Raw genomic sequence first — 15,597 nt, 5'->3', positions numbered from 1 at the left:
TAAGGATATTTGACAAATAATCTTATTGGAATTTTTTTGGAATTTTTAGAAATTTTTCTGGAATTAATCGGAGCTCGTACGACGTATTTAGTAGGGATGCACTTATGGGCTCAAGAAAAGCCTGTTTGGAATACCCGAAGGTGAGAGTTGATTGAGGACTAGATCTAGGGTTTAATTGGGAAATCCCTAAGTTATAAAAAAAAAATCTTCCCATGCCCTAACTCCCCACACGACGCCGAACTCCCTCTTCCCGAGCCTTCACCGCGCGAGTACCAGCCGGCCTCCCTCGTCCCCGAGCCCTCACCTTCGCCGGCCTCTTCTTCTCTCGAGCCACAGCCGCCTGCCCTCCTCCCTCACGTAGGCCACACAGTCGGCGATCTCCTCTTCTCCATTGAACCAGCAGCCGGTGAGATTCTTCTCCTCCTCACGCGAGCAGCAAAGCTGCCGATCCTCTTCTCTTTGAGCTGTGCCCTAATTGATGAGACAAGTATTTTCCCCTATGTTTGTACAAGATTCATGAGGTATGGGTTAGGTATTTAGGTAAGATTGATTTGCTCGTCAAAGATATGCGTTTACTGGCCGAGTCTTGATTTGAGCTCTTCGTGAACGGAGTTGGGTTTTGATCGAATTTGATGTTGCTTGGGTTTTATTCCATTTCTTCCCAAAAGTTTGAGATTTTGGATCAAGAATATGAAGGATTCGGCTGGGCTGGTTGGTGTTTCATTCCTTCCCTTTGTTCTTGAAGAGCTTGGATAGTTTGTTGAGGTTTATGCTTTAATTGCTAATCTTCTTGTTGCTTCCTGTTTGCTTCTAAAACATTGGACGGATTTGGGATGTTGTGGATTTTCCTTTGAGATTGTTATGTTCTTGAGTAGCTATGGATTTCAATTTCATGGTCCTTCATAGTGTCCTTAATTTCCAGGATAAGTTTGTGTATGAATGGTGTTGGTGCAGTTAGCACTAACGGTCTAACTCAGGTTTTGATGAATGACAAATTAGTTTAAGTTAGGTTTGCCATTGTCTAACACTCTGATCGAGTGTGTAGGCGAAGTCCAGATAGGTCGACGGGCTGACCAGATGTCTGGTACGGAGCCCAGCTAGGTCAACAGGCCGACCGGATAGCTGGCACGAAGTCCAAGCGGGTCGACGGGCTGACTGGATGCTTGGCACGAAGTCCAAATGGGTCGAAGGGCTGACCGGACATTTGGTACGAAGTCCAGCTAGGTCGACGGGCTGACCGGATAGCTGGCGAGAAGTCCAGACGGGTCGAAGGGCTGACCGGACGTCTGGCAGGTGAGTAAAGGTAAGTCACTGGAAGGGAGTGACTGTGAGGATGCGTTCCCTGGAAGGGAACTTAGGCGCCGATCCGACTTAGAACCATTTCGGAACTCTAAGTCGAGATCTTGACTAGATTCCGATCTCAGAAAGACAGAATCTAAGTCATACTCTTTATGTTGAATTTATAAACTGCGTTAATACTTTGTTTTGCAGGATATACACTATATATTTGCCTCGGATTAACCTTGTCTTGTAGGAGAAGGAGTTTTCTAGAGAAAGGTGGTCCGGGCGCTTGGAGGGGATCCGGGCGCCCGGAGGCAAATTTTATCCCCTGACGCGACGTCGACACGTGGAGCTCACTGGTTGGGTTAGCGACTTCACTCCAGGGCTCCCCGAAGGGCTGCGGGCGCCCCGAGCATCATATAAAAGAAGGGTCAGGGGTGGAGCTTTAAACACAACTCAGAATTGATGATTTACTCTCATGTGCTCCTGCGACGTTGCGACGCTACTCCGACAAAGCTCTGTTCCTTTCTATTGTTTTATATTTGTCGGTATTTTATTTCTATCAATTATTGTACTTTAGTCTTGTAATTCTATTTTCGAATTGATAGTGATTGCCCATCGAAAGCACCCTCGTGTGGTGGCCTAGGAGTAGGAGTCGCCAAAGGCTCCGAACCAAGTAAATCCTTGTGTTCTCTTTGGCTTATTCTTTCTTTTCCGCTGTGCTTACTCGCCTTCGAACGTTTTTCGATATTCACCCCCCCCCTCTATCGATTCTTCACGATCCAACAAGTGGTATCAGAGCAGGTACCGCTCTGATTTGGTGCAACTACCAATCAAACAAGGGGGTGATCTGTCTTAAAAAAATTTTTCTCTCTTTCTTTCGGATTTCAGTTTTTTGTATAATTCCAAACTGGTATTATTACCTTTTTGGAAACCTCTTTTCGTTGTAATTAAATCTTGTTGGAGTGTATACTGAAAGCCTAAGCTTTGTAAACATTCATTATGAATAAAGAATCACATTTGGTCTAATTGTCTACATTTGTTTGTAGTTGTTCATTTAATTTATATTGTAGATAACATAGTATGTGGTGTCACATGCAGAAGATGATGTTATCAGTACCTTATAAATTATAAACAGTAGCTCACGACCAAAATGGAAAGGAACAAATCATTAGAAGGTCGTAGTGTAATTAGGTATTAGTTTATCTTGACTATATAATTACACTAGTACACTCAGAGTGTATTGAGTAGGACCATTTGAGGTCGTTTCTTTTATACTGACTTTATAAAGGAACAAAGACCTCGGTTATTATGGAAGTGTGTGCTCTTAATCCTAATATAATAACAAGCACATATATTTGATATTTATTTCTTTAATTTATCAATGGGTGAGATTTAGTTCGTTGAATCAATAAGCCCGATAAGTTGGGAAATGATATCACTTATAGTGTGTATTGTTGATTATAGAAGGAAACTGTGTCCTAGAGATACTAGGTTGATAATGTCCCCAAGAGGAGCTCATAAGGATTGTCATGTTAAACCCTGCAGGTGGACTTAGTCCGACATGACGATAAGGTTGAGTGGTACTACTCTTGGACTTAGATATTAATTAAATGAGTTGTCAGTAACTCACTTAATTAATGGACATTCGATATCTTAAACACAGGGAGACTAACACACTCATAATAAGAAGGAGCCCAAAAATGTAATTTGGGATTGGTGCGGTAGTTCAATGATAGTTCTCTAGTGGAATGAATTATCATTGATAAAATTAAGTTGTGTGTTCGGGGCGAACACGGGATGCTTAATTTTATCGGGAGACCAAAACCAATTCCTCCTCTCGGTCCCTATCGTAGCCTCTTATTTGTAGAGTACTATACCCACCTACACCCACCTTCTATACCCACTAATAAGGGGTCGGCCAAGCTAGCTTGGGAACCAAGCTAGGAGGTATATTATTGGGTGGCGGCCTAGCTGGAACCCAAGCTAATAGGGCCGGCCAAATTAAATTAAAAAAGAAATTTAATTTTAATTTTTATTATTATGTGGAAGATATAATTTAAAGAGAATTAAAATTAAAATATCTCTCTTGTAAAAGATCTACAAAAGATTAAAGAAAGAGATTAGATCTCTTTCCTTATTTGTAGATTAGAGAGATATTTTATTTTCTCTTTAAAAAAAAAATTATTCACATGTTGATAAAATTAAAATTATAGAAATTTCCTTTTATCAACCATGAAGAGATTTTAAAGAGAAATTTTATTTTTTAAAATTTCCGGAAACAAATTAGGAAGTTTTAATTTGTTGATTGAAACTCTCTTAATTTGTTCTTTTGATTGTGGCCGGCCATCATAAGTTGATTGGGAAATTTTATTTTATTTTTCTCAATTAATTCATGTCAAGGAAAATTAAGGAAATTTTATTGTAATTAAATTTCCTAATTTGCCTAGGCCAAGGAATATAAAAGAAGGGGTGAGGGTGCCTTCATGAGCATCAACATCTATTATTTCTCTCCCTCTTTTGTTCCTTGGTGTGGCCGGCCAACCTCTCCTCCTCTTTCTCTTGTGGTGGCCGAACCTCTCTCTCCCTCTTGGAGCTCTTGTGGTGGCCGGATACTACTTGGAGAAGAAGAAGAAGAAGGAGAGAAAGCTAGCATCTCTTGGAGCTTGGTTAGTATTTTGGTTTTCCTCCTTGGTGAAGTTTTTCCTTTGTGGCCGAACCTTGCTTGGAGGAGAAGAAAGGTGGTTGGTGATTTCTCATCTCGGAAGTTCGTTGCCCACACAACGTTCGAGGTTAGAAGAGGAATACGGTAGAAGATCAAGAGGTTTTTCTACAAGGTATAACTAGTAATTTTTATTTCCGCATCATGCTAGTTATTTATGGAAATAATACCAAATACAAGAGGCTTACGTTCTAGTATTTCGAATATGTTTTTCGATGTTGTGTTCTTTTGTTTCTTTCTTTTCCTTGTGATTTGATTGTTCTTTTTGGTTAACCTAAAGTTATTTTAGGAAATTAAATATTAGCTTTCTATTAAAGGTTTTGTCTAGTCGGTGGTGGTTGCTCCCATATCCAAGAAGGCCATGTGCCTCGCCACGTCAGTACTGGGAACCTTTTATGGAAATTAATATTTAATAGAATTAATAACTTAAGGAGACTTGGGTCGAACGTGTTAAGTTCCGCAGGAGATCCAAGTCAAAACCTAAAAGAACAAATAGATTAAGTTTTGGATTAAACGTGTTAAGTTCCGCAGGCGATCCAAAATTTAATTTAAAAGAACACATGGTAGCTAGGAAAAGGTTCAGACCTTTGTACAAAATTTTTGTACAGTGGAACCTATAAGTTTTCCGAGTAGCAACCAACAATTGGTATCAGAGCTAGGGTTTTGCCTCTGTGTATTTGGTATTTAGTTTAATTATGCACATGTCATACATAATTTAGGCAGGTTAATAGTAGGATGTGCTAACTTTGTGGTTGCAGGATCCAACTATTAAGGCTTTTAGTTAATTATGTGCGTGATTGGACCCTTGGACATGTCAAGGGCATTTATATGTGTGTGCATGATTGTATTAAAATACAGCAGGAGCTGTATTTAGTTTTATTAGGATTTTATTTTTGATCTAGATACATGTACATTCCTTTTATGGAATATAGGATCAAAAATGTAAAATTCTATTTATGTCGCGGATCGAATCTTGCAAAGCGTGGAACCTTCTAAGGACCAGAGGCGCAGCGGAACTAGGAGCAAGATGGATGCGACAGCTAGACCCGGTAGCGGTGGACAAATTGTTGGAGTGTATACTGAAAGCCTAAGCTTTGTAAACATTCATTATGAATAAAGAATCACATTTGGTCTAATTATCTACATTTGTTTGTAGTTGTTCATTTAATTTATATTGTAGATAACATAGTATGTGGTGTCACATACAGAAGATGATGTTATCAGTACCTTATAAATTATAAACAGTAGCTCACGACCAGAATGGAAAGGAACAAACCATTAGAAGGTCGTAGTGTAATTAGGTATTAGTTTATCTTGACTATATAATTACACTAGTACACTCAGAGTGTATTGAGTAGGACCATTTGAGGTCGTTCCTTTTATACTGACTTTATAAAGGAACAAAGACCTCAGTTATTATGGAAGTGTGTGCTCTTAATCCTAATATAATAACAAGCACATATGTTTGATATTTATTTCTTTAATTTATCAATGGGTGAGATTTAGTTCGATGAATCAATAAACCCGATAAATTGGGAAATGGTATCACTCATAGTGTGTGTTGTTGATTATAGAAGGAAACCGTGTCCTAGTGATACTAGGTTGATAATGTCCTCAAGAGGAGCTCATAAAGATTGTCATGTTAAACCTGCAGGTGGACTTAGTCCGACATGATAATAAGGTTGAGTGGTACTACTCTTGGACTTAGATATTAATTAAATGAGTTGTCGAACTCACTTAATTAGTGGACATTCGATATCTTAAACACAGGAGACTAACACACTCATAATAAGAAGGAGCCCAAAATGTAATTTGGGATTGGTGCGGTAGTTCAATGATAGTTCTCTAGTGGAATGAATTATCATTGATAAAATTAAGTTGTGTGTTCGGCGAACATGGGATGCTTAATTTTATCGGAGACCAAAACCAATTCCTCCTCTCGGTCCCTATCGTAGCCTCTTATTTATAGAATACTATACCCACATATACCCACCTTCTATACCCACCTAAAGGGGGCCGGCCAAGCTAGCTTGGGAACCAGGCTGGCCTAAGCTTAGTTTAAGGTGGCCGGCCCTAGCTTGAACCCAAGCTAGTAGGGCCGGCCATAATTAAATAAAAAGAAATTTAATTTTAGATTTTATTATTATGTGGAAGATATAATTTAAAGAGAATTAAAATTAAAATATCTCTCTTGTAAAAGATTTACAAAAGATTAAAGAAAGAGATTAGATCTCTTTCCTTATTTGTAGATTGGAGAGTTTTTATTTTCTCTTTAAAATTATTCACATGTTAATAAAATTAAAATTATAGATATTTCCTTTTATTAACCATGAAGAGATTTTTAAAGAGAAATTTTATTTTTTAAAATTTCCGGAAACAAATAAGGAAAGTTTTAATTGTTGATTAAAACTTGTCCAATTTGCTTCCTCTTGATGTGGCCGGCCATTAGAGTTTATTTGGGAAATTTTATTTTATTTTTCTCAAATAAATCATGTCAAGGAAATTAAGGAAATTTTATTGTAATTAAATTTCCTAATTTGCCTAGGCCAAGGAATATAAAAGAAGGGGTGAGGGTGCCTTCACAAGACACAACCTCTATTGTTTTCTCTCCCTTTCTCCTTGGTGTTGTGGCCGGCCATTACCCTCTCCCTCTCTTCCTCTTGTGGTGGCCGAATACTTCATCTCTCTTGGAGTTCTTGTGGTGGCCGGATACTAGGGGTGCAAATGAGCCGAGCCGCTCGTGAGCCGCTCGCGAGCGGCTCGGTCAAAGCTCGACTCGAGCTCGAATTTGACTGAGCTCGAGCCGAGCTCGAGCCGGCTCGTTTAACGTTCGAGCCGAGCTTGAGCTTATTTAACATAGGCTCGAGGGCTCGTCGAGCCTATTCGAGCCAGGCTAAAATTCAATATTCTAATGTTTAAAACAATTATTACTTTCAAATAATCTAATAAGTTGAGGGGTGCTGGTGGTTAGAGTGTTTTATTGGGTTGTTAGAGGTTGAAGGTTCAAATCCCAGCTTCCGCAACTTATTTTTACATTACAATCCATTTTCGAGTCGAGCTCGAGCCAAGCTCGAGCCGAGCTCGAGCCGATCATTAAATGGTCGAGCCGAGCTCGAGCTTAAATTCTGAAACTCGCTCGAGCTCGAGCTCGAGCCGAGCCTCTTCAATTTTCTCGAGCTCGAGCTCGAGCCGACCCAGGCTCGAGCTCGGCTCGGCTCATTTGCAGCCCTACCGGATACTACTTGGAGAAGAAGAAGAAGAAGGAGAGAAAGCTAGCATCTCTTGGAGCTTGGTTAGTATTTTGATTTTCTTCTTTGGTAAAGTTCTTCCTTTGTGGCCGAACCTTGCTTGGAGAAGAAGAAGGTGGTTGGTGGTTTCTCATCTTGGTAGATCGTTGCCCACACAACGTCCGAGGTTAGAAGAGGAATACGGTAGAAGATCAAGAGGTTTTTCTACAAGGTATAACTAGTAATTTCTATTTCCGCATCATGCTAGTTATTTATGGAAATAATACCAAATACAAGAGGCTTACGTTCTAGTATTTCGAATATGTTTTTTCGAAGTTGTGTTCTTTTGTTTCTTTCTTTTCCTTGTGATTTGATTGTTCTCTTTGGTTAACCTAAAGTTATTTTAGGAAATTAAATATTAGCTTTCTATTAAAGGTTTTGTCTAGTCGGTGGTGGTTGCTCCCATATCCAAGAAGGCCATGTGCCTCGCCACGTCAGTACTGGGAACCTTTTATGGAAATTAATATTTAATGGAATTAATAACTTAAGGAGACTTGGGTTGAACGTGTTAAGTTCCGCAGGAGATCCAAGTCAAAACCTAAAAGAACAAATAGATTAAGTTTTGGATCAAACGTGTTAAGTTCCGCAGGAGATCCAAAATTTAATTTAAAAGAACACATGGTAGCTAGGAAAAGGTTCGGATCTTTGTACAAAATTTTTGTACAGTGGAACCTATAGGCTTTCCGAGTAGCAACCAACCAAATATGGCAGCAACTTGGGATGACATCACACGGAGGACAATTAGAGATAAAAGCCATAATAGTTGAAAATTAAATTTTCTATTTATTGCTTTTATATTGTGCTGTGTGTGAATGTTAGTTTACGAGTTTAAGTAGGCTAGCATAGTTAAAATTCCTCATTTATAAATAACTAAGTGGGAGAGGGATTTTTAAATAAATCCCATGGTCTCCATTACTGGTTTGCAAGTGATGCAAACAAGCTTGCGTGTTGGCTCTGAGTGCCTTCCTCCATAACGGATGAGCTTGTTTGCGGATCACTAGAACAGACTTCCATTTATGGATGACTATAGGAAGTTAATTAAGAGCGTGTGATCTTCCCCAACGGAAGGGGCATAATCTTATTAATGGACTTAGTGTCAAGTAATGGTATACACTTAGACACATCTAATAGTATCCTCCCCAACGGAGTCACTGCTATTATTTGTGTGACCAAATGATACCAACTATTAATTTTATTTGTCAAAAAGTTAGGTTGACAAGATAATAAAATTAATGGGTTAAAACCCTCTTTTTACAAATGTTGAATTTGTATACGTCCACACTAACGTGGCATACAAAATTCACGGTGTTATGAAGTGTTGGTTAATTTAAAATAGTATTGTTTGAGGAATCAATATTATTCTAAATTTAGAGTTTTGACCAAAAGTTATTTGTGATTCTTAGGATGACTTTCAACCCACTGTCAATCATACTTCAACAAAATAGACTTACTGGACCTAACTACATAGATTGGAAAAGGAACCTGGACATTGTTCTGACTGCTGAAAGCTATAAATTTGTACTGACTGAAACTTGTCCTGATGCACCCACTGGTGAATCTACCCAAGAGGAGATTGAATATCATAAGAAATGGGTAAAAGCAGATGAGATGGCGCGGTGTTACATTTTGGCTTCAATGTCAAATGTATTGCAACATCAGCATCAAGATTTACCAACAGCCTATGATATTATGAACAATCTCAAGGAACTCTTTGGTCATCAGGATAGGGCTTCTAGGCAAGAAGCCATGAGAAAGATAATGACTGCCACCATGCAAGAGGGTACTCTGTGGGATCATATCCTAAAGATGATGGCTTATCCGAACGAGATATGATCCTTGGAGGAGAAATTGATGGGAAACCCGGATCGATATGATTCTCCCAACGCTACCTAGAAGTTTTGAGTAGTTCCACTGAACTATAATATGAATAAAAGGATTTATTCATTAGGGGAACTACTGACAGAAGCAGAAGGATTATTTCGTCACAATTCTCAAATTCACTTTGCTGAAAATGGTTCTACTTCTAAACCGAGAGGAAAGAAGAAGAAGAAACAAGCTGGCTCAGCAAAGAAAGTGAATAAATCTCAGAGTACGGGATTTAAAGCTGGAGTGAAGAAGCCGAAGGGCAAATGCTTCATCTGTAAATAGGCAGGACATTGGAAGGCGGACTGTCCTCGTAAGAACCAAAACAAAGGTATATCTCATGCTCTAGTTGTTGAAACATGTTTAGCGGTGTTATCTACCAGCACCTGGTGTGTAGATACGGGAGCCACTGATCATGTCTGCAATTCCTTGCAGGGGTTCCAGGAAACCCGACGACTATCTGAAGGGGAGATTACCGTCTACATGGGCAATGCTACTAAGGTGGCAGCTGTTGCAGTGGGAGACGTCTACTTATCTTTTAGTAGAAATAGAAATTTGGTTTTAAGAAATTGTCTTTATGTACCCAGATTTAGAAAGAATTTAATTTCAGTTTCTAAACTGTTTTTAGATGGATATTCAGTTTCTTTCAGTAACGATGTAGTTATTAAAAAAAATAAAGTGATTATCTGTTCTGGTGCATTAGTTGGCAATTTGTATATTTTAAATCCAATTTCTTCCACAAATCAAAACATGGAAATTTATAACTCATCTACTAATTCAAATAAGAGAAAAGAACCTTCAGAAATGAACCAAGCATATCTTTGGCATCTAAGGCTTGGTCATATTAACTTAAGTAGGATTCAGAGGCTTATAGCCGATGGACTTTTGAGTTCATTAGAGTTGGAAAATTTTCCAACTTGTGAATCTTGCTTAGAAGGTAAAATGACCAAGAGGCCGTTCAAGGCCAAGGGGTATAGAGCCAAAGAAGTGTTAGAATTGGTTCACTCTGATTTGTGTGGTTCTCTGTCCAGGCAAGAGGAGGTTTTGAATATTTTGTCTCTTTCATAGATGATTATTCAAGATATGGATATATTTACCTAATGCGCCGCAAGTCCGAGTGCTTTGATAAGTTCAAAGAATACAAGGCTGATGTGGAAAAACGATTAGGTAAAAGTATTAAGACACTACGATCTGATCGTGGTGGCGAATACCTCTTAGGAGAGTTTAGGAATTACTTATCAGAGGCCGGGATTCAATCCCAATTGTCTGCACCTGGAACACCCCAACAGAATGGTGTAGCAGAACGAAGGAATAGGACTCTTATGGAGATGGTTAGATCAATGATGAGTTATTCAGAATTACCAAATTCATTTTGGGGATATGCTCTGGAAACAGCAGTATACGTTCTGAACTTAGTACCTTCTAAATCAGTTTCTTCTACTCCCACAGAATTGTGGAATGGGCGAAAACCCAGTCTAAGACATATTCGGATATGGGGTAGTCCGGCACAGATGCTGATAAGTTAGAATCTCGTACAGAAGTTCGCGTGTTTGTAGGATATCCCAAAGGAACGAAGGTGGTTTATTTTATAGTCCTAAAGACCGGAAGGTCATTGTTAGCACCAATGCCCAGTTTTTAGAAGAAGACTATATAATGGATCACAAGCCCGAGTAAAGTTGTTTTAGAAGAACTTAGAGAGGACATGTCTACTTAGATCAACAATACAAGATGAAGTACCACAAGAGACCGCAACACGTGTCACACATGATACACAACCACGCATGCCTCGTCGTAGTGGGAGGGTTGTAAAGCGACTAGAAGATTCATGTTTTGGGAGAGTCTTGGACTTGATCCGGTAAACATGACTGATTCCTGAACATATGATGAAGCACTCCAAGATATAGATGCAGCATCTTGGCAAAAGGCAATGAATTCTGAAATAGAGTCTATGTACTCTAATAAGGTATGGGAGCTTGTAGAACCACCTGATGGTGTAAAAGCTGTTGGATGCAAGTGGATCTACAAAAGGAAAAGAGGGACAGACGGGAAGGTAGAAACCTTTAAAGATAGGCTTGTTGCGAAAGGGTACACTCAGAAAGAGGGAATCGATTATGAGGAAACCTTTTCACCGGTAGCCATGCTTAAGTCTATCCGGATACTCTTATCCATTGCTGCTCATATGGATTATGAGATTTGGCAAATGGATGTCAAGACAGCTTTCCTTAATGGAAGTCTTGAAGAGAACATCCATATGAAGCAACCAGAAGGGTTCATTGAAAAAGGCAAAGAGCATCTAGTGTGCAAGCTCAATCGGTCCATTTATGGACTGAAGCAAGCTTCAAGGTCTTGGAACATCCGGTTCAATGAAGTAATCCAGTCATATGGATTTATTCAAATTCTGGATGAGTCTTGTGTATATAAGAAGTGTAACGGAAACGTGGTGGTATTTCTTGTACTATACGTAGATGATATTTTGTTAATTGGCAACAATGTCAAAGTATTATCAGACGTAAGGGTATGGTTGTCCAAACAATTTGATATGAAGGACTTAGGAGATTGTGCACACATTCTTGGGATCAAAGTTATAAGGGATCATAAGAAAAGAATGTTGTGTCTATCCCAAGCTTCATATATAGATACAATCCTTGCTCGTTTTAGCATGCAAGATTCCAAGAAAGGTTTCTTACCTTTTAGACATGGAGTAGCTTTATCTAAAGAGATGTCTCCAAAGACATCGAAAGAGATAGAGGACATGAAAGCAGTTCCTTATGCTTCGGCTGTAGGAAGCCTAATGTATGCAATGCTATGTACGAGACCTGATATTTGTTTTGCCGTGGGCATGGTCAGCAGATATCAGAGTAACCCTGGACAAGGACATTGGACTGCGGTAAAGCATATATTGAAGTACCTGAGAAGGACTAGAGATTATATGCTAGTTTACCAAGCAGATGATCTGCTCTCTGTGGGTTACACGGATTCAGATTTCCAATCAGATAGGGATAACAGTAAGTCTACATCAGGCTATGTGTTTACTTTAGGAGGTGGAGCCATTTCATGGAGGAGTGTTAAGCAGAAATGCGTTTCGGACTCAACCATGGAAGCTGAGTATGTAGCAGCCTCTGAGGCAGCTAAAGAAGCAGTATGGCTCAGGAACTTTCTAATGGACTTAGATGTGATTCCTGGTTTGCCCAAAATCATCACAATTTATTGTGATAATAGCGGTGCAGTTGCAAACTCGAAGGAACCACGAGCTCATAAGGCAAGTAAACATATAGAGCGCAAGTACCACCTGATACGAGATATCGTGAAGCGAGGAGAAGTTGTCATCGCCAAGATTGCATCAGCGGATAACCTGGCAGATCCTTTCACTAAGGCCCTTCCGGCGAAAGCTTTCGATCGGCATGTGGAGGGAATGGGAATCAGATGTATGGTAGAAGATATGGCAGCTTAGTCATTAGTATAAGTGGGAGATTGTTGGAGTGTATACTGAAAGCCTAAGCTTTGTAAACATTCATTATGAATAAAGAATCACATTTGGTCAAATTGTCTACATTTGTTTGTAGTTGTTCATTTAATTTATATTGTAGATAACATAGTATGTGGTGTCACATGCAAAAGATGATGTTATCAGTACTTTATAAATTATAAACAGTAGCTCACGACCAAAATGGAAAGGAACAAATCATTAGAAGGTCGTAGTGTAATTAGGTATTAGTTTATCTTGACTATATAATTACACTAGTACACTCAGAGTGTATTGAGTAGGACCATTTGAGGTCGTTTCTTTTATACTGACTTTATAAAGGAACAAAGACCTCGGTTATTATGGAAGTGTGTGCTCTTAATCCTAATATAATAACAAGCACATATATTTGATATTTATTTCTTTAATTTATCAATGGGTGAGATTTAGTTCGTTGAATCAATAAGCCCGATAAGTTGGGAAATGATATCACTTATAGTGTGTGTTGTTGATTATAGAAGGAAACTGTGTCCTAGAGATACTAGGTTGATAATGTCCCCAAGAGGAGCTCATAAGGATTGTCATGTTAAACCCTGCAGGTGGACTTAGTCCGACATGACGATAAGGTTGAGTGGTACTACTCTTGGACTTAGATATTAATTAAATGAGTTGTGAGTAACTCACTTAATTAATGGACATTCGATATCTTAAACACAGGGAGACTAACACACTCATAATAAGAAGGAGCCCAAAAATGTAATTTGGGATTGGTGCGGTAGTTCAATGATAGTTCTCTAGTGGAATGAATTATCATTGATAAAATTAAGTTGTGTGTTCGGGGCGAACACGGGATGCTTAATTTTATCGGGAGACCAAAACCAATTCCTCCTCTCGGTCCCTATCGTAGTCTCTTATTTGTAGAGTACTATACCCACCTACACCCACCTTCTATACCCACTAATAAGGGGTCGGCCAAGCTAGCTTGGGAACCAAGCTAGGGCCGGCCTAGGTATATTATTGGGTGGCCGGCCCTAGCTTGAACCCAAGCTTGTGGGGCCGGCCAAATTAAATTTAAAAAGAAATTTAATTTTAATTTTTATTATTATGTGGAAGATATAATTTAAAGAGAATTAAAATTAAAATATCTCTCTTGTAAAAGATCTACAAAAGATTAAAGAAAGAGATTAGATCTCTTTCCTTATTTGTAGATTAGAGAGATGTTTTATTTTCTCTTTAAAAAAAAAATTATTCACATGTTGATAAAATTAAAATTATAGAAATTTCCTTTTATCAACCATGAAGAGATTTTAAAGAGAAATTTTATTTTTTAAAATTTCCGGAAACAAATTAGGAAGTTTTAATTTGTTGATTGAAACTCTCTTAATTTGTTCTTTTGATTGTGGCCGGCCATCATAAGTTGATTGGGAAATTTTATTTTATTTTTCTCAATTAATTCATGTCAAGGAAAATTAAGGAAATTTTATTGTAATTAAATTTCCTAATTTTCCTAGGCCAAGGAATATAAAAGAAGGGGTGAGGGTGCCTTCATGAGCATCAACATCTATTATTTCTCTCCCTCTTTTGTTCCTTGGTGTGGCCGGCCAACCTCTCATCCTCTTTCTCTTGTGGTGGCCGAACCTCTCTCTCCCTCTTGGAGCTCTTGTGGTGGCCGGATACTACTTGGAGAAGAAGAAGAAGAAGGAGAGAAAGCTAGCATCTCTTGGAGCTTGGTTAGTATTTTGGTTTTCCTCCTTGGTGAAGTTTTTCCTTTGTGGCCGAACCTTGCTTGGAGGAGAAGAAAGGTGGTTGGTGATTTCTCATCTCGGAAGTTCGTTGCCCACACAACGTTCGAGGTTAGAAGAGGAATACGGTAGAAGATCAAGAGGTTTTTCTACAAGGTATAACTAGTAATTTTTATTTCCGCATCATGCTAGTTATTTATGGAAATAATACCAAATACAAGAGGCTTACGTTCTAGTATTTCGAATATGTTTTTCGATGTTGTGTTCTTTTGTTTCTTTCTTTTCCTTGTGATTTGATTGTTCTTTTTGGTTAACCTAAAGTTATTTTAGGAAATTAAATATTAGCTTTCTATTAAAGGTTTTGTCTAGTCGGTGGTGGTTACTCCCATATCCAAGAAAGCCATGTGCCTCGCCACGTCAGTACTGGGAACCTTTTATGGAAATTAATATTTAATAGAATTAATAACTTAAGGAGACTTGGGTCGAACGTGTTAAGTTCCGCAGGAGATCCAAGTCAAAACCTAAAAGAACAAATAAATTAAGTTTTGGATCAAACGTGTTAAGTTCCGCAGGCGATCCAAAATTTAATTTAAAAGAACACATGGTAGCTAGGAAAAGGTTCAGACCTTTGTACAAAATTTTTGTACAGTGGAACCTATAGGTTTTCCGAGTAGCAACCAACAAATCTAAATTGGTGCAACACTAATTTAGCTATTCTTTTTTAATTCTTCCCGCACTACTAATCCAAGACCGAGTCTTGGAACCTCTCTTGTTTGTCCTCCTGTGTGTAGATTAAAATGTCGTAGCTTGAGGGCTTCAACACAGTACGACCTCCCCTGTTCAACGGGGATGATTTCTCATACTGGAAGAAGCGGATGGAGGTGTATCTCAAGACGGATTTTGACTAGTGGCTTAGCGTCACAAAAGCCTACAAACCGCCAGTTGACAACTCTGAAAATCTGCTTGATCCAGAATAATGGACGACAGACATAAAGAAGAAAGCGTCGACGGAGAACAAGGCGATCAACACATTGCAATGTGGATTGACAAGGGAAGAGCTGAACCGGGTAGGACCGCATCAAAATGCGAAAGAGCTATGGGATAAGTTGATCGAGCTGCACGAAGGAACTAGCGACGCTAAGGTAACAAAAAGGGATTTATTGTTAAATAAAATATTTAATATAAAATGTAGGAAGGAGAAACAGCGAGTCAGCTGCACGCGAGGATCAAGGATATCCT

At 38.8% G+C, this 15,597-nt stretch overlaps 1 protein-coding gene across 1 annotated transcript in view; it reads right to left on the bottom strand.

Moving 5' to 3' along the window:
- Nucleotides 1-300: 300 nt before the first annotated feature.
- LOC122004726 (receptor-like protein EIX1) overlaps nt 301-15,597 on the bottom strand; it is a 35,091-nt gene continuing 19,794 nt past the window's right edge. Inside the window, exon 3 of the mRNA XM_042559568.1 lies at nt 301-471. Coding sequence (XP_042415502.1) covers nt 301-471 — 171 coding nt within the window. The remainder of the gene's footprint in view (nt 472-15,597) is intronic.

This window comes from Zingiber officinale, chromosome 7B (genome assembly GCF_018446385.1).
Source record: "Zingiber officinale cultivar Zhangliang chromosome 7B, Zo_v1.1, whole genome shotgun sequence".
Taxonomy (NCBI): domain Eukaryota; kingdom Viridiplantae; phylum Streptophyta; class Magnoliopsida; order Zingiberales; family Zingiberaceae; genus Zingiber; species Zingiber officinale.
This window is presented reverse-complemented; position numbering and strand designations above follow the sequence as displayed.